This window comes from Hyaena hyaena, unplaced genomic scaffold (genome assembly GCF_003009895.1).
Source record: "Hyaena hyaena isolate Hyena2069 unplaced genomic scaffold, ASM300989v1 scaffold_164, whole genome shotgun sequence".
In the NCBI taxonomy this organism is placed as follows: domain Eukaryota; kingdom Metazoa; phylum Chordata; class Mammalia; order Carnivora; family Hyaenidae; genus Hyaena; species Hyaena hyaena.
In genome coordinates this window covers 718,722-739,078 of record NW_024080796.1, presented here as the reverse complement: position 1 = coordinate 739,078, position 20,357 = coordinate 718,722, and the positions used below count along the sequence as shown (strand labels likewise).

The window sequence follows — 20,357 nt, the reverse complement described above, 5'->3', positions numbered from 1 at the left end:
CCACCACTGTGATGCCTGTGGTGGCAGCTGAGGCGACAATAAGGAAAAATAGAGCAAAATCAACACCTTGGGTAAGTCTCCTCAACAGTGTCCAGAAGTCACTCTGAAAGTCTCCTCAAAGAAGTTCAGGCCAGAGTGGCCCATCAATTTTCTAATTTATTAATGATAGTTAAAATGGGCATAAAGAATAAACTTAAACTTTATATTCTAATACTTCAGTTACAAAGAATGTGTATACTTAGGCTAGTTCCCTTGTTGCTCCATCTAATTTGCTTTTTTTTTTTTTTTTAATAGTCTTGGGGTCTTTTATTTATTTATTTTTTTACACTTATCATGCCGTGAATTCATAGGGAATGGGCACCAGCAGCTCAGGCTCCTTTCCACTGGTTCTCACAAAGCCTGCTTCTCTGGATGGGGCAGGCTGGCGCTTCAGCTGAATCCAAGTACCTTTCTCCTTGGTGTCCTTCTTTTTCTGATCATTTTCCTTCACATGATTCAGAGCAATCTCAGCTCTTTGAGTGCTTAATATGCTCAATACGTACGTACATTAATTCTCTTAGCAAGAATCTTGCCCTTAACTTGTTTTGTTTACAACAATGCCAACAGCATGCTGGGTAACATTGTAGACTCTTCCAGTTTGCCATGGTAACATTTGTGGGGCATTCATTCCCCCCCCTTTGTTTATTTATTTATAATTTACATCCAAGTTAGTTAGTATATAGTGTAATAATGATTTCAGGAGTAGATTCCGTAATGCCCCTTACCCATTTAGCCCATCCCCCCTCACACAACCCCTCCAGGAACCCTCTGTTGGTCTCCATATTTAACTCTCTTATGTTTCATCCCCCTCCTGTTTTTATATTATTTTTGCTTCCCTTCCCTTATGTTCATCTGTTTTGTATCTTAAGTCCTCATATGAGTGAAGTCATACGATATTTGTCTTTCTCTAATGGACTAATTTCACTTAGCATAATACTCCTTAGTTCCACATAGTTGCAAATGGCAAGATTTCATTGTTTTTGATTGCTGAGTAATACTCCATTGCATATATATACCTTATTCATCTGTCAATGGATATTTGGGCTCTTTCCACACTTTGACTGTTGTTGATAGTGCTGCTATAAACACTGGGGTGCATGTGCCCCTTCGAAACAGCACATCTGTTCCCTTGGATAAATACCTAGTGGTGCAATTGCTGGGTCGTAGGGTAGTTCTAGTTTTAATTTTTTGAGGAACCTCCACGCTTTTTTCCAGAGGGGCTGCACCAGTTTACATTCCCACCAGCAGTGCAAAAGGGTTTCTCTTTCTCCACATCCTCTCCAACATCTGTTGTTGCCTGAGTTGTTAATGTTAGCCATTCTGATAGGTGTGAGGTGGTATCTCATTGTGGTTTTGTTCTGTATTTCCCTGATGATGAGTGATGTTGAGCATCTTTTCATGTGTTGGTTGGCCATCTGGATGTCTTCTTTGGAGAAATGTCTTTTCATGTCTTCCGACCATTTCTTCACTGGATTATGTGTTTTTCAAGTGTTGAGTTTGACAAGTTCTTTATAGATTTTGGATAGTAACCCTTTATCTGATATGTTGTTTGCAAATATCGTCCATTCCATCGGTTGCCTTTTGGTTTTGCTGCTTGTTTCCTTTGTTGTGCAGAAGCTTTATATTTTGATGAGGTCTGTGGGGCATTCTTTTTTGAACAGTGCCCATTCCCTTCATGTCCACAGTGTCCCCTTTCATGTAGATTTGTATGAATGTTGCCAAAGGAACAACTCCATGTTTTCTAAAAGACCTGGAGAACATAAAAGCGTGTACCTCTCTTCTTTCCCTTTGTGTTGGTCATTTGGTGAATTACTGCAAGATGGAGGTTCCAGCTGAAAGGAAGCCAATTTGCATTTTTAAAAAAATTATTTTTATTTTTGAGAGAGAGAGACAGAGTGTGAGTAGGGAAGGGGCAGAGAGAGGAGATGCAGAACCTGAAGCAGGCTTTAGGCTCTGAGCTTTTAGTGCGGAACCTGACGCAGGGCTTGAACTTGAGAACTGTGAGATCATGACCTGAGCTGAAGTTGGACGCTTAACTGACTGAGCCACCCAGGCGCCCCTAATTTGCTTTAAACAGAACTTGAGCAGAGCATGACCACTACGGACAGCTGCTGGAGATGGATATGCCTGATTTGAACTTTGATTCTATCCCACTTGCTAGCTGTGTGACTGCAAACAGTGTGTAACCTTCTAAGCCTCAGTTTCCTTATTTTTAAAATGGGGAGAATAATAGTATCCATATCAAAGGGTGGTTGTTAGGAATAAATGAGACAGCCTATTTATCATTAAATTTTTCATTTTAATTCTAGTATAGTTAACATGCAGTATTGTATTATTTTCAGCATACAGTACAATGACTCTGCATGTCGATACATGACCCAGTGCTCCTCATGACAAGTGCCCTCCTTAACCTCCATCACCTAGTCAGCCATCCCTCCCTACCCCTCACCTCTCCTGATGACCATCAGAGTTTATCCTCTGTGCGGTTAAGAGTCTGCTTCTTGCTTTATCTCTTTTTTCCTTTGCTTCTTTGTTTTGTTTCTTAGACTCCACATATGAGTAAAATCATAGGGTATTTGTCTTTCTCTGACTTATTTCACTCGGTGTAATACTCTCTAGCTCCATCCACATCACTGCAAATGGCAAGATTTCATTCTTTTTTATGGATGAATAATATTCCATTATATATATATGTGTGTGTGTGTGTGTATCCCACCTTCTTTATGCATTCTTCTAACCATGGATAATTGGACTGCTTCCATAATTTGATTATTGTAAATAATGCTGCTCTAAATATATCCCTTTGCATATATCCCTTTGAATTAGTGTTTTTGTATTTTTGGGGTAAATAGCCTGTAGTGCAGTTAATGGATCATAGGGTAGTTCTATTTTTAACTTTTTAAGGAGGCTGCACACTGTTTTCCAGAGCGGCTGCCCCGGTGTGCATTCCTGCCAGCAGTGCATGAAGGGTCCTTGTTCCTCACATCCTTGAGAGACCATCTGTTTAAATCCTCAGCACAGTACCTGGAAAAAGTAGCCATTCACTAACTGTTAGGTATTATTTTTTAGTATGTGCCATGTACCGTAATATTATTAATAAGCCTCTAGCAAAGATGCCCAGCAAGTATTCTTTGACTGGATTTAGGGTAAGTGGCCATTTCTATAAACTGTAGGTTATGAGGCTACTTTGTCAGAAGTGTACATGTTTTGTTCTTCCTGTGGGGAAATCAAATTTGACAGTCACTATAGACTTGTAACATGTTTTGTACTTAGTGAGAATTGCCTGTTACCTTCTGAAACTTCTATGTCCTCATTACTCAATTGGGTGGAAAGCGAGGTTACTACTTCCCTTTGCTTTCTATTTAATCTCTGTGGTCCTGCTGGTGGATAGGAGAAAGACACATAAGATGGTTCATTTCTTTAAGGACCATAATTGGCAGGAAAGGCTGGAAAGGCTCTTAACTCCAGTGACCTGCTGTACCTAAGTGGGAGATACTGCGGTTGATCAGATGGTGGTAATCTCAGCATAAAAAGACAAACGTGACCTTTGCCACATGTACAGAGTTTACAAGTTGTAGTAAACACCTTTTCTTCACAGCCTGGTTATTAACTAACAGAAGCACGTGGGAGCATCAGCAGACGGGGGCTCTGGGACCGCGGAAGCATTAGTCAGTCAGTCCAGGAAGCTCACCTGCTTCTCAAAGATGTTTCTTGACATCATCTCACAGTTGACAGAGGGTTTATTAAGTCTACATGACCTGGATTTATTAAGTCTGCCTTTATGTAAAATTTATTTCTTGTGCCAAACGTGGTAAATGAAGAGACTCAGGGAATTGGCGTATTTCGGGAGCGAAAACAGGAAGAAGATCACCGACTGTCTTTCAGGTAGTTGGGAACAATTTGTAGAGGAGGTGTCATTCCAAGAAAGGGAAAAAATGACCAGAGTTGCTTAAAAGGGAATTATTTTAGGCTTAGAACATGTAGAACTGAGTGAAGGGGGGCTGTGTAGGCTTGTCTGGAGAACAGTGGATGGGTATCAGTCAAACAAACATGTATTGAGTGCAACTGCGTACCTGGTGCTGAAGGTAGAAAAACAAGTGAGAATCAGTCCAGGTTCTACTTCGCTGTTTGATAGGAGCGACAAGAATTATCTGCTAACTAACTGTGTGCTCAGTGCACAAAGTACTTCGGAAGGGCAGGGAGTAGAATGGTTAATTATGGGTCGGTGGAAGGAGTGCAGAGTAAGGCTAATTTCTACAAGGCCGGCAGAGTGGAAGAGAGTCGCCAGGAGGGGGAACGGGGCCTGCGAAGCACAGGAGTGGTGTGAGCGCCGGCACGGAAGCAGGGCGCACGTGCCGTGTTGGGGGTCTGGGCAGGAGCAGTCAGTAAGACGAGCACTAAGTGTGGACAAAGCACTTAGCCGGTGTTTGAGTGTAAGAAAGATCTGGTTCTTGTTCAGTACGTGGTTTAGAGATGAAACACCGTGAGCTTCAAGAACACTCTGTTGTGGTGCTGGTGGTGGTGAGGGCTGACCACTGACTGAGCAGCAACCCGAGGGAAAGAGAGGAGACGACAGACGGTGGGGAGGGGAGGGGAGGCTGTACCAAAAGGCTGTGGCGGCCATTTGGATGGGGGTCATGAAGGAAGAGAAATGAAAGGACCCTATTTTCCAGCCCAAGAGTCTGAGTAGATGGTGTTACCACAAACCAGTTTTGGATTACAGAGAGGAAACAGGAATTTGGGGCACAGAACGATAATGTGTCTGAGTTTCTGATGTTTTGAGTCTGAAAGGCCAGAGGAACATACAGAGGAGGATACAGAGACCTCCAGGAGGTGGTTGGAACGAGGGCTTGGAAATTGAAGAGGGTCCGTATTTAAGAGTCCATCGTCCACGTGTAGTGCTGATGATTAAAGCCCTGGCAGCAGAATCCGTCTTTAACAAGAGTGTTCCGAGGGAGACGCCTGCCTGGGATGTGGCTCTGAGAACAAGCATCATGTTCGGAGTGGGAAGAACATGTTCTTGTTGTACTCTGAAGTCAGCAGACCGTCACGGTTTCGTATTCTTGTGCTTCTCTCTCGGTAATGAAGATACCGAGATCAGAGAATTGATGATATTCATGATACGTGATCTCCAAGCTTACCATTTTAAACAACCCTTTTCCCCGCTTAAAAACAATTCTGCTTGAAACTGAAGTCTCTGAATGTCATTGTGCTAGGTTTTTGGATTTCACCGATTGAATTAACTCTGATTTCAAGGAAACTAGTAATTTTGATCATCACATTAAACTTTCCTCTTCCAACGTGATTGTGCTTGGTGTGGCACTCACTCACTATAACATTGCTCTTTCCCTCCTCAGGAGCTGATGCAGCAGAATGGGATTGGTTATGTGTTAAATGCCAGCAATACCTGCCCTAAGCCCGACTTTATTCCCGAGTCTCATTTCCTGCGAGTGCCTGTGAATGATAGCTTCTGCGAGAAAATTCTGCCGTGGTTGGACAAATCAGTCGATTTCATTGGTAAGTAGTTCAGGGCAGTATTACAAGCCCTTTGAGGGTTATAGTCTCATGTTCAGGTGCACCCCACCCTGCCCTCCCTTTTTCCCTCTTTAGAGAAAAAGCCTATTGCAGAGATTTCAAAAGTCTGAAAACAACACAGGACGCTGCTTATCTCGTTCAGTGGCCAAGGTGACGTGCCATGCTGTCCCTAAGGGACTGGCCTTGTGACATTATGGCTAACTTACCACTGCCAGGGGTAAGCCTGATGGGTCTGTGATTATGTATTTGCAAGCACTTGAAATCAGTTAAACTTCTGGCATTAAACTTTATAGCCATTTCCTCAAATCCTGTAAGAGACTTTTGGAAACTTTGGTGGCATTCCTTAAACTGTTTTTGCCTTGCTGCTATGTTTTCCCCAGAGAAAACTCCAGTCCTGTGAAAACAAATCCCATTATATCTAAAGTCTTTATGTCACGAGATTTGTAAGCTTCGATCCATGTGCCAGTAATTTCAAGTCGTATGGACTCTAATACACACACACATGCGCGCGCGCGCGCAAGCACACGGTTGTTTCCTTGGGGTTGGTTGTGACAGGCTCTCATCTGTCCTGTGCTGTGTCGTCTGTCTGTGGGCTGGACCTGTCAGTCCCGGAGCCTCCTGACTCCTGGCTTCAGGTGCTTTGTGACATTTTGGTGCCTCAGGATCAGGCCTTCTGGTGGCAAATTGGTGACGTGTATTTGAAACGGGTTTTTAGTGACAAGTAGCTGAGCCGAGGAGCATGACACGGTTCACTCTTGATGTTCCCAGTGAGATTTTCTTCCCCCAGTTACAGAAGCTTGACCCCTAATCCACAATTAAATACTCCGAATTGGTTACCGTAATTAAAAAAAGAGTTAGTTCCTTTTAAGATGTGAAATGCTGTGAATTAAACCCTTCAACTATACACTTTCATCTGTGAGAGGATTTTTTTCCTAGATCATGCTTTAGGAACATCGAGTAATTCTGAAACAGTTCTCCCTTTTTTTTGTTCAGGATTCCAGATTGCCAAAACTTTTCATCTTTAATTAGGATGCAGTCTTTGAAACACCAGAAGATAAATGGTGGAGATAATTCCCATTACAATATTCACGAACAGAGCTCCCCAAATTAATAACCCCAGCCATTGTACTTCTAGGAAAGAATCAGTATATGATTCAGTTTTTGCCTGTTTTTTTTTTTTAATGTTTTATTTATTTCTGAGAGAGAGAGAGAGAGAGAGCGTGAGCGAGCAGAGTCGGGGCAGAGGGAGAGGTAGACACAGAATCTGAAGACAGGCTCCAGGCTCTGAACTAGCTGTCAGCACAGAGCCCGACGCGGGGCTCGAACCCATGAACCGCGACATCATGACCTGAGCCGAAGTCGGACGCTTAACCAACTGAGCCACCCAGGCTCCCCTGTTTTTGCCTCTTTAAAAGAGAACAGTCATGGTTAATGTTCCCATTGCAGGTCACATCAATCCAAAGACATTTGGCTGTAATTTCAGCTAAAAGTGCCATTTCGGAATCTATTTAGAAGAGAACCTGATTCTTTTAATTCATCACAATGTCTAAGCTTTTTGGAGGGTTAGCAGAAAAGAGACAATATGAATAACTTTGCCACAACTTACTTTCTTCTTTCATGGGAGATATTGGGGTCATCCTGCCATTTTAATTAAGGCAAAAGAAATTTACCACGTTCCAACTTGGTCACACACACCCAGGTACATATTGTAATCTATTCATAACATCTGAAAATATTTATGCTCCTCATTATTTCACCTGTTTATCCCTGTTTCCTAGGACCACTGTCCTTATCCCACCCAGGTGATTGAGGGCAGAGGCTCCAGCCCTGCTTTTGAGTCGAGTGCACAGTCGTGGTAGTCGCTGGTCTCCAGGGTGCTTTATGCAGGGGTGGGTCGTGGCAGAGTGCAAGGTGTGGAGACGCAGCCTCGTCCCAGGGCTTAGTAACTTACAGGCTTGCATGTGTATTTTCTTTCTATCATTTAGATAAATTCCAGTAAGTTTCTGGGTTTGTTGGAAGGACTCAAGTTTTCATGGAGTTCTGTCTTCATTTTTAGTTAACACGGGCAGCAGTGAGCTCGGGTTGGCTGTTGGCACTACAGGCCACTCACAAGGTTGCCCCAGACGCAGCTGCCTGCTGCTTCGGGCTCCCGCTCCCGCCTTGCTGTGCCCCAGGCTCCTGCCTCTCCTCTCGAGTTCAGATGTAGGCCATACAGGGAGGTCATTAAGGGCACGCACTTTGGAGCCAAACTGTATTTGAGTCCTGTCTTCCTTGGGTACTAGTTAAGTTCCTCAGTTTCCTGACGTGGAAACTGAAGATAATGTATCACTTTCTTAGGGATATTGTGAGGATTAAAACAGGTAATGTATCTAGAATACCTCGCCAAGTGCCTAACTTATAATTGGCTCTTAATAAGTAGTAGTGGTTGTAAAAATTACCATCTGAGAAGTTCTTTGTGTGTGTTTTTTTTCTTTGAGCTGTACTCTAGAAGCTCAGTTATTACTTCTTTATTTTTAGCCTTTGTAACTTCTCATCTTCACTGGCTCCCCCTTACTCTTTCCTTTGTTATTCTCTCTGCCCTTTGTTTGCCTAGATTTTTATTCCCGGATTGCTGTGGGGGCAGCCTGCCTTTCTTCTCTCCAGTTTTCACCGTCACTGCTTTTGCTGCCCCTGTTCAGGAACCTGCTGTCCTTGGCCTATCGTTCCCAGACCCTCCGGCACCTGCTCCCCACCTTTGCAACCTTTTTATTCCCTCCCTGCCCCACACGGCGGACTGTCGTCTGTGCAGCCTAATTATTCCCAGCGTGTAGCTGCCTGGCGCACACACACACATTGCTGCCAAGAAACGTGTTCTAGTGAACCCCGATCCGGTGGAATCCCTTTTCAATCAGATTTTTAAAATACATCCGCAAACGTGTTATAACTGTAAAAGCAATGTAAGTACAATGCAGGAAATCTGCAAAACAGAGAAAAGAAAACCTATAACTTCAACATTTTAACACATCTGTTATCATCATTGTTTTATTTCCTTCCAGCCTTTTTCAAATTTTTTATAAACATTGCTTTTTAAGATCTGTAGTAGGGGCACCTGGGTGGCTCAGTTGTTTAAGCATCTGACTCATTTTTTTGGCTCAGGTCATGATCTCAATGGTCATGGGATTGAGCCCCACATCAGGTTCCGTGCTGACCATGGAGCCTGTTTAGAGTTCTCTCTCCCTTTCTTTGCCCCTCCCCTGCTTGTGTGCACTCACACTCTTTCTTTAAATAAACAAGCATTTTAAAAAATATAATTCATTGTCAAGTGAGCTAACATACAGTGTATATAGTGTCCTCTTGGCTTCAGGAGTAGATTCCCATGATTCATCACTTACATACAACACCCACTGCTTGTCCCAACAAGTGCCCTCCTCAGTGCCCATCACCCGTTTTCTCCTCTCTTCCACTCTCCCCCATCTTTGGGGACATCACTTTGTTCTCTGTATTTAAGAGTCTCTTGGTTTGCCTCCCTTTCTGAAACTATTTTTTTCTCCTCTTACCCCATGGTCTTCTGTTAAGTTTCTCAAATTCCACATATGAGTGAAAACATGTGATATCTGTCCTTCTCTGACTTATTTCACTTAGCATAATACCCCCCAGTTCCATCAGCGTTGATGCAAATGGCAAGATTTCATTCTTTCTCATTGCCAAGTAGTATTATGTATATAAACCACATCTGCTTTATCTGTTCATCAGTTGATGGACATTTAGGCTCTTTCCATAATTTGGCTATTGTTGATAGCACTGCTATAAACTTTGGGGTACATGTGCCCCTATGAATCAGCACTCCCTTATCCTTTGGATAAATACCTAGTAGTACTATTGCTGGGTAGTAGGGTAGTTCTAGTTTTAATTTTTTGCAGAATCTCCATACCGTTTTTCAGAGCAGCTACACCAGTTTGTATTCCCACCAACAGTGCAAGAGGGTTCCTGTTTTTCCACATCCTTGCCAATATCTGTTGTTTCCTGAGTTGTTAATTTTAGCCACTCTGACTGGTGTGAGGTGGTGTCTCAGTGTGGTTTCCACTCACAGAGCCCCCCCCGAATCTCCTGCGGGGCCGGTTTAGTGATCGTGAACTCTTTCAGTTTCTGTTTGGGAACGCCTCTCTCTCTCCTCTTCTGAATGGCAGCCTTGCTGGATAAAGGATTCTTGGCTGCATATTTTCACTATTCAGCACATTGAACATTCCCTGCCACTCCCTTGTGGCCTGCCACGTTTCAGAGGACAGGTCTGCTGCTACCCTTATGTGCCTACCCTTGTAGGTTAAGGCCCATGTGTCCCCAGCTGCTTTCAGAATTCTCTCTTTATCTTTGTATTTTGCCAGTTTCACTATGATATGCCATGGAAAATGCCTATTCTTACTGAATCTGAAGGGAGTTCTCTATGCCTCCTGGACTTACTTGGACATCTGCTTCCTTCCCTGGATTAGGGAAGTTCTCAGCTGTAATTTGTTCAAATAAACTTCTGCCTCTTTCTCTCTAATTCTTCTGGAACTCCTATGGTACAGACATTATTATGTTTCATTGAATCACTCAGGTCTCTAATTCTCCCCTTGTGGTCTAGGATTTTCCTGTCTCTTTTTTTCAGCTTCATCATTTTCTGTAATTTTATCTTCTATTCACGTATTCTCCCCTCTGCTTCCTCCATTCTTGCTGTCATTGCATCTGTTTTATTTTGCACCTCATTTGCAGCATTTCTTAATTCATTGTGACTATTTCTTAGTTCCTTAATCTCTGCAGCAATAGATTCTCTGCTGTCTTCTATGCTTTTTTCAAGCCCAGCTAATAGTCTTAGGACTATTATTCTAAATTCTTGATCAGATATACCTTTTATATTTCTTTTGAGCAATTCTCTGGATGTCACTGCTTCCTGGAATTTTTTTGGGGGGGATTCTTCTGTTTCATCATTTTGGCTAGTTTTCTGTCTTTTACATGCTTTAATAGCTTGTTATGTGTCCTGCACCTGCGAGCACTACTATATGAAAGAGGCGTCATACACTGTCCAGGGCCTGGCCCCTCAGGGGGTGTTTTTGGAGTGTGTTGTGTGCTCTTGTTGTGACTCTGGTTGCTTTGTCTCCCTACTTGTAGTGGTTGTTTGGACCCTCCACCAGGTGTGCTTTGATTTGTTCGTTGAAGTAACCCTGGAAAAAATTTAAAAAGGAGCCGAATGGAAGAAGCCTTATCTCATACAAAGAGACAAATGACAGGGGCGGTGGGGGGGTGAGGGGGTGAATTAACAGGCAGAAATTCAGAGAAGCTATACAGCTTAATCCCAAGTCAAAGAAAGGAAATAAGGAGGAGCTACAGAAGAGGTATAAAAATAACAGATTAAAAATGTCTGCTTAAGCAAACCAACAACCAGAATAAAGAAGGGAAGAAAGAAAAAGAAAAGAAAAAAACAAATATATATATATATAAAATAAGAATTGGCCAAGAATCCAATCAGAAGTGCAAAACCACCAAACTGTTGTCTGATTGTGCGTGGAGCCAGGGGCTGTGCTGGTCTGGAGGAAAGGCCCTCTGGTTGGGTCGCTTTCAATCCTGTTTTGATATGCAGTTACCTGGTGGGAGGGGTGTGGTTTGGTGCAGGCAGGTCCCCCCTCCACTGTGGGCCTGTTGTTGGTTCCCTGAAGCAGGGAAGGATGGGGAGAAAAATGGAGACACCCCAGTCTCTCCTTCCCGGACCAGGTGTCCCAGACCACACTGTTCAGGCCGTCCTCACGGTGCTGTGTGGGTGAGAGCAGGCTGGTTTGTCCCACTCATCTCCCGCACCTCCCAGGCACTCGGCTGTGATTCACACCCCCTTGACTTAAAGGATGCTGCTCTGCGCACCCCAGTTCCAGGGTAGTACCGCCCTGCGCAGCCAGCTGACAGAGGACCTCTGGCTGGCTGGGTCTTCTGTCCTTGGAGTGGCAGTATCCCCTCTTCCCACAGCACTTGAGGGAGGGGACAGCTTTCTCCCAAAGCACCTCTGAGCTCGCTACCGAGCCCGGGGCTGGCTCCCTGTCCCCTCAGGGCCAGGTGCACAGACCAGCAGCTGGCTCCGGTCCTGGTCCAGAGAAAGTTGCACAGCCCTGGATCATCACTCCGAAGGCTGTTTGCAAGTTAGAGACTCTCTCCGCTTTTTTCCTTCCTTGGTCCATGGTCTGGAGAGGTTTTTCTCTTGTCCAAATACAATCCCACATTTCCACAGCCTCTTTTTCCTTCTTTTCTCTCTCCACTGAAGGGGTTCCCCCTGCAGTTGCTGCCTAGGCTGACTGTTTTCTCTCCCAATTTGCAAGTGCACACCTCTCTCCTGCCAAGCTGTCTCCGTGGGCCCCTGGAGAGGTTTGTCACTCTGTAGCCCAAATTCCTGGAATATCAAATCTTCTGGCCTCAATACTGCTGTGTTTGAGGGATGAGGGAACTTCAGGCCCCCCTACTTCTCCACCATGTTCGTACAAGTCAAACATTTTTTTTTTTTTTTTTTTTTTTTTTATGTTTTATATATTTCTGAGAGAGAGACAGCATGACCAGGTGAAGGTCAGAGAGAGAAGGAGACACAGAATCCAAAACAGGCTTCAGGCTCTGAGCTGTCAGCACAGAGCCTGATGCGGGGCTCGAACCCACAACCGTGAGATCATGACCTTAGCCAAAGTCAGACACTTAACTGACTGAGCCACCCAGGTGCCCCAAACATTTTTTTTAAAGGAAGATAATAGGTGCATATCCCATTTACTGTATTTCCTGGGTGCATAATATGTGCCCAGTGTTAAGCCCTCTGAGGTAGCTAGAAGCAAGATCCTTATAAATGCTTATAGGTTTGTTTTGAGATAATTCTTTTAAGTAATAACTGAGAGAATATTGTTAACATTTAAAAAAACATTGAAACTTAGCCTACTTCTAATAAGAATTTAAGGCAGCTTACAGTATGAGCCTTGGATGAAAAGATACATTCACACACATATACATTAAAGTGAAAAAAAGGGCAAGAATCAAGTAATATGGGACTAGGAAAGGTGTAATAAAATCTGAATTATAGTTTACCTATTGAAATTGAGTGAAAATCTTAACTCTGAGCTTAACAGTCAAGGCAAAATGAGAAATAACTAAGATTAGTACAGGCTAAGTACTGTATAGTTGAGATAAGGAAGACTACTGTGTAGGCTCAGGAAGGCAATGGACTTCAGGTACATGGGTTTCTGTATATGTTGTACATATTTATTTCAAGTAGTATTCATATTCAGTTGTCGCTGTTTCATTGTGTTTGATTTTTCGTATACTATTCACCAAAAGCCCTATGTGTTTTGTACATAATAATAAATCACATGCATTGGGTATTTGTAATATTTATAACAGAGGCGGTGAGATTGGAATGGCCTTGTATTACCTTTCCACCTCCGTAGCCAGACTGATTCCCTGTAGATCTGTTACTTACAGGAATTTTAACAGAAGGTTTGGTAAACTTTTGGTGCCACCAGCTAAAACAAGAAGGGAAAGGGGAAGTTAGTTCCGTGGCAGCAGCTCAGGGGTGAGCACGCATGTGTGTAGTTGTTTAGAATCGAGGCAGCCGTAATATTGGCTAAAAGGTGAGTAGCTTCCTGGCTGTGTGGGATAACTTCACCCACCCCTACAAGTAGCCTTCTGAAGCCCCTCAACAGTGAGATGGTAGCATCGTTTGCTTGAATGTTCTTGGTTCTCACCAAGTGTCCAAAAGTGCTACCCTGTGGTACAGAAAGTACGTGGTGCAGTCAGTAGCATCTCCGTATCCCAGTGGTCCTCATTAAAGTGACCTGCTCAAGCTGATTCCTAGCATATCCAGTTTTCTTCTTAAACTCAGCAAATGAATTATGTTGAGCCGCTTTACGACCTACAGAAAATTCTCCTAAACAAAAATAGGAAACTACAGGAAGATAGATTCTATGAGCCAGCATTTTAAAAGAAGCTTGACCTGGCATCTTTCTGCTTTCTGATATGATATTGTGATGAAGTCTTTCTCCCTCCTGCTTTTTAAGTTGGTAAGGTAGGTCACATATGTTTGAAATGAGGAAATATTTTTAAAAATTTAATACCTTTTATATGTAGCAAATCACTATACTGTACACCTAAAATACAATGTTACATGTCAATTATATCTCAAAACTGAAAATTCTATCTCCAAACTGGAAAAAAAAATTTAGTATCTCTTACAGAACTAGAAAAAAGTTGAAATGTCAAACAACGTGGGTAAACAAAATAATTAGCTAAATTTTAGGATTTGGGGTATTATTTTCCTTTTACTTCTCTGTAATTCTGAATTCTCCACACTAAACAAATGGAATCCTGTCATCACAATGTAGGATTTATACTCAGGGAAAATTATTAAAATAAAAAAATAATGTAAAAAACACATTGGGAAATGTACCAAGAGGCCATCTGGAGTTATGGACTAATTGCTTATTAACACATTGGGACTGACCTCCATTGTCCTGTAGGTAAATGGCGGGGGAAATTATCTTCCCTTCCTCCTCAAAAAACTATTGAAAGGAAGAATATTATATAAATATATGAGATTTACTTTGAGTTATCAGCTGAAAGTAAGTAAATGGCAACAAGATCTCACTGTTGAACAGAGTTGTTCGTGGTGACCCTTCTCGAATTTGACTCCCGCAGAGAAAGCGAAAGCCTGCAACGGCTGCGTCCTGGTGCACTGTTTAGCTGGCGTCTCTCGCTCGGCCACCATCGCTATCGCCTACATCATGAAGAGGATGGACATGTCCTTAGACGAAGCTTACAGGTGAGGACAGGGTTATGCCTTATGGATTGGCTTTCCCTTGGACGTGAGACATGCAGAGAGATGAGGACCGGTAACCGAGTTACAGCGAATCAGGATTGTTTTAGTTACATTCTTTACAGGTGACTGGATTTTTAACTGGTTTTTCAAAGATTAGAGAAGAATATAAATTAGCACGAGTTCTGCCCGAACGTGTGCCACATTTCATCCTCAGCTACTTTTTAATTTTAAGGAACAACAAATCTAAACAGATCTCTGTCCTATTGAGTGAGTTTGTATCTGTTCCTAACTGGGGAAGTATGTGTGAGAAAAAAGCTCCAGCAGCATGGCCATTAGAGAATCCCTACTTCTGCTTCAAACTTTGTGCCTCGGTCACTGTGAGGAAAAGGCCTAAGTGTAAGACCAAGTTATTGTCAAAATCCATTCACTGAGTGGAATTTCCTCCATTCATTCTAGAATTGCCCAGGCTCTGCATTTTGACTGGGTTGCTCCCCCCACCCTGGGTCAGATGGAGGGGAGGCGGCAAGTGACAAGGGCCCAGGACCAGAGTTTGGTGGGCGGCTCTGGATTTGGTGAGCAGCAGCAGTTGGTTTCCATGCAGTCAAGGGCCATAAATATAGATGCAGGAAGTAGGCCTGTTGTACCAATTGGACTTTTTCTCTAATTGGAAAATTTGGAAAGATGAGCTCCCTGAAGAGCTGCTCAACGAGACTGGAGGAGAAGGGTCCTTTGTCCGCATTACTTCCCTCGTCCTCAGTTCAGGCTTTGCTCCCTAGAAGTCTTCTGGCCCCACGTGGAAACTGGAGGCAGCACTCTTCTGTCACGAAGTCTTTACCGTGAGGACCCTGCATTTGTACTTGTTACAGTGGGGCCAGCTGTTTCTGGCTTGGGGTTACTTGATTTCCAAGGAGTTTGATTTTTCTCCATATTCAAATACAAATTTTCAGTGTAGTTTCACTCCTGTGTCTTCTGAGGTGTGGCCATGAAGGTTAGAAACCACTGAGGAATTTGTCTACTCTCTCTAGGAGTCTGCGTCTCCACAGTTAAACATAAAACTATTTATTTCTAGTTTTGACCCCTTGATGATTCTTTGCTGCCAGAGTGGTTACAAAAATGGACCTAGACCTAAGACCTGATTTCGAATCCCAGCTATTTGATTTGGGGCAAATCACTTATGGACTTTGTGTCCCTGTGTGATGGGGGTAATACACTCACTTGACGTACGGTAGTTTGGGAACCAAATGAGATACTCTAATGCATTAGCCTGGTGCTTAGCATACAGAGGCCGCCTGACGGCTGCTTATTCCGTCGTGCCGGATGCAAAGAGAAGGAACTCAGGTGTGTGCGTTGATGCTCCGGCCATCTGATACCTGCTTTTCTGGTCCTTCATTAAAAACCTGTGATGTCCTGAGGAGGTGACTGCGGGGACTTCGAGAAGGCACAGTATCAAAAAACCGAAGGAGGAGAGTGGCGGTCACACTGTACTTCCGACTGCGGCACCAGCATGGGGAGGGTGGCCCTGGCGGGGAGGGCAGATTCCTCTCTTAGCAATTACATTGGAAACAAGCTGGCCACAACTAGAGCTTTCGGGCCGCGGCCCCTCTCTTTCTAGCATGCTCCAGGGGGGTGGTATAAAGCTCCCCCAGTGCCAAGGTCCTTTGTGATCTCCATCTTGAACTTTTAAATTTTTTTTTTAATGTCTTATTTATTTTTGAGAGAGAGAAACAGTGTGAGCAAGAGAGGGTCGGGGAGAGCGGGAGACACAGAATCCAAAGACCGGCTCCAGGCTCTGAGCTGTCAGCACGGAGTCCCAGGCAGGGCTCGAACCCACGAACGGTGAGATCGTGGCCTGCGCCCAAGTCTGACGCTCAACTGACCGAGCCCCCCAGGCGCCCTCCGCCTTGACCTTTTAAACCAGTCCTCTTCCGTCCGTACTGGGGAGGCTCTGATAATTTCCTATCTTATTCATGCACCTAAGACTCTCTCTTAATACTGTCCTGAAGATAACGTGTCGTTGTAAAGCCCGCGGTTTCTGTCCCTTTCCTCTCTCCGTAGATTTGTGAAAGAAAAAAGACCGACCATCTCTCCCAACTTCAATTTTCTGGGCCAGCTCCTGGACTACGAGAAGAAGATTAGGAACCAGGCCGGCACGTCGGGGCCGAAGAGCAAACTGAAGCTGCTGCACCTGGAGAAGCCGAGTGAGCCCGTCGCCGCGGCCTCCGAGGGCGGCCGGAAGGGCGAGCCGCGCCTCGCGCCCCGCGCCCACCCCCCTACCTCGGAGGCGGCGGCGGGGCGGCGGCCGGCGCAGCCCGGGGAGGACGCGCCGCTGGCCCAGGCGCTGAGCGGCCTGCACCTGCCGCCGGCCGGGCTGGAGGACAGCCGCAAGCTCCGGCGCTCCTTCTCCCTGGACATCAAGTCCGTCTCGTACGCGGCCGGCGCGGCGGCCGCGCTGCACGGCTTCCCGCCGGCGGAGGAGGCCCGCGACTACTACAAGCCGTCCGCCGGCCTCGACGGGCCCGGCAAGCTCTGCCAGTTCTCTCCGGTCGAGGAGGTGTCGGAGCAGAGCCCGGAGGCCAGCCCGGACCCGGAGGAAGCGGGCGGCCCCGGGCAGCCCCGGGCGGCCAGGCCCGCCGAGAGCCCGGCCAAGCGGCTGCACGCGGCGCGCGGCGGCGGCGGCGGCGGCGCGCGGCCCCTCTGGGCGCCGCTGCAGCGGAGCGGGAGCGTGGAGGACAACCGGCACGCCAGCTTCCTCCTGGGCCTGTCGGCCGGCCCGCAGCGCCTCGCCCAGCCCGCCGCCGGCCTGGGCCTCAAGGGCTGGCACTCCGACATCCTGGCGCCCCACGCGTCCGCGCCCGGCCTCGGCGGCGGGTGGTACTTCGCCGCGGAGCCGCCGCGCTTCTACTCGGCCTCCGCCGTGTTGGCGGGCGGCGCCGGCTACTCGGCCTTCAGCGGCGGCCAGCTGCCCACCGGCGGCGACGCGGGCCCCTCCGTGCGCCGGCGGCACAAGGCCAGCGACCGGCCCGACTCGCGGCGCAGCTGGCACGAGGAGAGCCCCTTTGAGAAGCAGTTTAAGCGCAGAAGCTGCCAGATGGAGTTCGGCGAGAGCATCATGGCCGAGAACAGGTCGCGGGAAGAGCTGGGCAAGGTGGGCAGCCAGTCTAGCTTCTCCGGCAGCATGGAGGTCATCGAGGTGTCCTGAGGCGGCGGCCGCTCGGGGCTTCCACTGACGAGGTTTTTCTTGTTCACACAAAAAAATATTCCCTGTAAATCTGAAAGATGTGTATGTACACACATATATATTTCTGGGAGATGGAGCTGTGGTGTGAAAGCAAAAGATGGATCCCCACAGGTGGTCGCTCAACGCCTGCGCGTGAGAGGCCAGCTCCTCTTCTCACCACAGGTGGGAGGCAGGTGCGCGGGTTCCTCCGAGACAGACAGACGGTCTGCAGCGGTTGCACACCCTCCTGTCCCTGACAACTCCGGCGCTCCGTGGTGTCGGAGGAGGAACCCCCCGCCACTTAATTTTCCTGTCGTGCCCCAGGAGCTCCGGAGCCCTAGTCTCTGTCCGGCCCCTTCCGTAGTGCACCTTAGCGCTGAGACTGAGCCAGCTCGTGGGTCAGGCGGCCAGGCCCCAGCAGGGACGCAGCCTCGTGGTAGCCGCAAGAGAAACGATCGCAGCCGAAGCGATTCGCGCATCCACGCTCACCCGGCAGCCGATGCGCGCATCACTCAGAGGCCTTGCCGTGGTCTCCTTCAGAGCACACCCAGTACCTCAGACTGCAAGTCGGGGGCTCACCCCTACCCAGTCCGGGAGCCTGTACCCCAGGTCTTGTGAGTAGGTAGGTAGGTAGCTAGGCACGCTTCGCAGACCAGTTCAGACGATCTCCGCACAAACTTCCAGATGGGCCTGGTTACTTGTTTTCTCCTCCTCCTCAGCTTTATGAAGAGAAGGGAGACCATCTAGGATTCAGTTTTAACAGCTGGGGTCTGGCAGCAGAACGACTGAAGCTCAGGTCGGGAGGCTAACCAAGTCTACCTCCCTCCCTGTTAAGTCAGAGAATTGTTTGGAACGGTGTCGTTACTTTGGCTGAAGCCAGATGGGAAGGTACTTGGGTTGCTGCCAGAGGAGCAGAACCTTCAAGTTCTCGGCCGGAGTAGAGTTTTTCCCCCTTCGGTCTTGCTGCACAGATCTGTTTTGTCGAAACCTAACAGGTAGGTAGAATGTTATAGGCAGCTACCAAGAGGGAGAAAAAACACAGATTAGAGAACTAAAATTGCTGAGGAGGAGCAGGAACCTCCCATTTTTTTCTCTCCATGGTTTTGTTTCCCTCAGCACGGGACAAGGGTGGTAGCTCTGTTGTTCCCTTTCCGGTTACTCACGGGCTGAGAGGCTGGTTAAGTCAGGAGTGTTGAGCATGAAACAACAGTACAGGGAGGCGAGGGGAGGCTGGTTGGATTTGATTCGTTGTGAGCAGAGTGGAAAACCACAGCCAAGCTCTTCTCAGAAACTGTCCCCAGCATTTTTTTTGTACAAGGGACACATCAAAATGGAGCAGGACCAAGGTGGTCTCTCGGCCTTTGACCTACAATCACTGTATGGAATTAATCCTGGCAGCTGAAAATAGGAGGTGATTGGAACAAGGACCCAAGTGATAGTACGTACCTGCTTTTAAACTTCCTGGCTTGAGCCTTGTCCACTACAGTATGGCCCTCTTTGGAAGCCTTAATTCACGTCAGCAGCTTGGGGGCGGGGGGGGGGGGGGGGGGGGAGGGGGGGGTTGTTCTTTACTCTAAGTGTAGCTAGTTGCTGACTCATATCTCAGGTTTTTCCGTGTTGGAGAAATGGATAGTCCTTTGACTAGGATGTGACTTCATGTTTCCTGTGATGACTGCTGAAGCCAGCGTAGGATGAATGGCGTGACTCAAAACTGACTGACTGGTTCACAACGATGCGGAGCTTCGTGTAACCTAACTGGTGGTGTACAAATAACGCGCTGGGATCTGGGTGTAGGGCGAAGGCAGGAAGAGAGGACGCTGCTCAGGGACGTCATTGTCACTATACTGAAAAAGTTCTGTTCAATGATCTGAGTTTTTCCATATCCATTTAAATTTGGGATGTAATCAGACACTGCAGCTTTCACAGAGTTCTTTTTTGACATGTTCCGTATATACACACACCCTTCTTCCAGGGTCTGGTCACAGCCGTGGGACACTTTTGAGAAGTGAAAGGAATAGCTCCAATCTTAAGGGTGTCCTGGGAAGGTTGGGGGCCTTGGTCTTAACATCTCCCTGGGCAAAAATTGGCCTTCCATCATTTGGGATTTCTCTTGGCCCCGGTCCCCTTCCTCCCTGTGACTGATGACGTAGGCAGACGCTACAGCCTTTAGTCCTTGGTTACAGATGTCACGGATCAGTTCTTGGGAGCAGGATTGCCATGCCTCGGGGTCAAGCCCTGCGCTGCTTGGGGGTGGCTGGCTGGCTGTCTTCAGTCCGGGATCGCAGGGGAAGCCCCCAAGTCTGCCGGGGTGCTACTGAGCAGTGATTTCTAGAGAGCAAAACCAGACTTCTGTGAGAGAAATGCCGGACGAGGGCTTAGAACGTTTGTCAAGTTAGATGGAAAGACTGTATAAATGTTGACTATGAATATAGTGCTCTTTTGGAGTAAGGCGCTGTTGAATGGTTAAATTGTGCATTTCTCCTGTTGATGTTCATGTATGTTAATATGAAATAAAATCAAAACTGGTACCTGTTTATACATAAGTAAGAGAAAGGACGTCTCTTTGCAGCTACAGACTCGGTGGGAAGCGCAACATCCAAGTGGCGGGAGGGGGAGGTGGGTGGGGTGACACCCCACCCGCTCTCACATCCGTCGGAGGGGACTTGGCCAAAAATAAAGCGGTGGGGGCGTGGGCCATGGAGCTCGCGCCGTCATTCACACGGATGCTTGGCTAACGGTGTAGAGCCGGCCCGCATTCTCCAGTGTGCACCCCACGTG

The 20,357-nt window shown here is 46.6% G+C and overlaps 1 protein-coding gene and 1 pseudogene across 2 annotated transcripts in view; one reads left to right on the top strand and one right to left on the bottom strand.

Moving 5' to 3' along the window:
• Window positions 1–20,122, top strand: part of DUSP16 (dual specificity phosphatase 16) — an 89,125-nt gene extending 69,003 nt beyond the window's left edge. Inside the window, exons 5-8 of one of the 2 annotated variants that reach the window (XM_039239924.1) lie at window positions 5,397–5,556; window positions 14,242–14,365; window positions 16,418–16,652; window positions 17,026–20,122. In XM_039239924.1, coding sequence (XP_039095855.1) covers window positions 5,397–5,556; window positions 14,242–14,365; window positions 16,418–16,652; window positions 17,026–17,589 — 1,083 coding nt within the window. In that variant the 3' untranslated portion in view covers window positions 17,590–20,122. Of the gene's footprint in view, window positions 1–5,396; window positions 5,557–14,241; window positions 14,366–16,417 lie in introns of both variants that reach the window. The other variant, XM_039239923.1, reaches the window with a different exon arrangement.
• On the bottom strand, window positions 332–1,840 carry LOC120236874 (annotated as a pseudogene).
• Window positions 20,123–20,357: the final 235 nt, after the last annotated feature.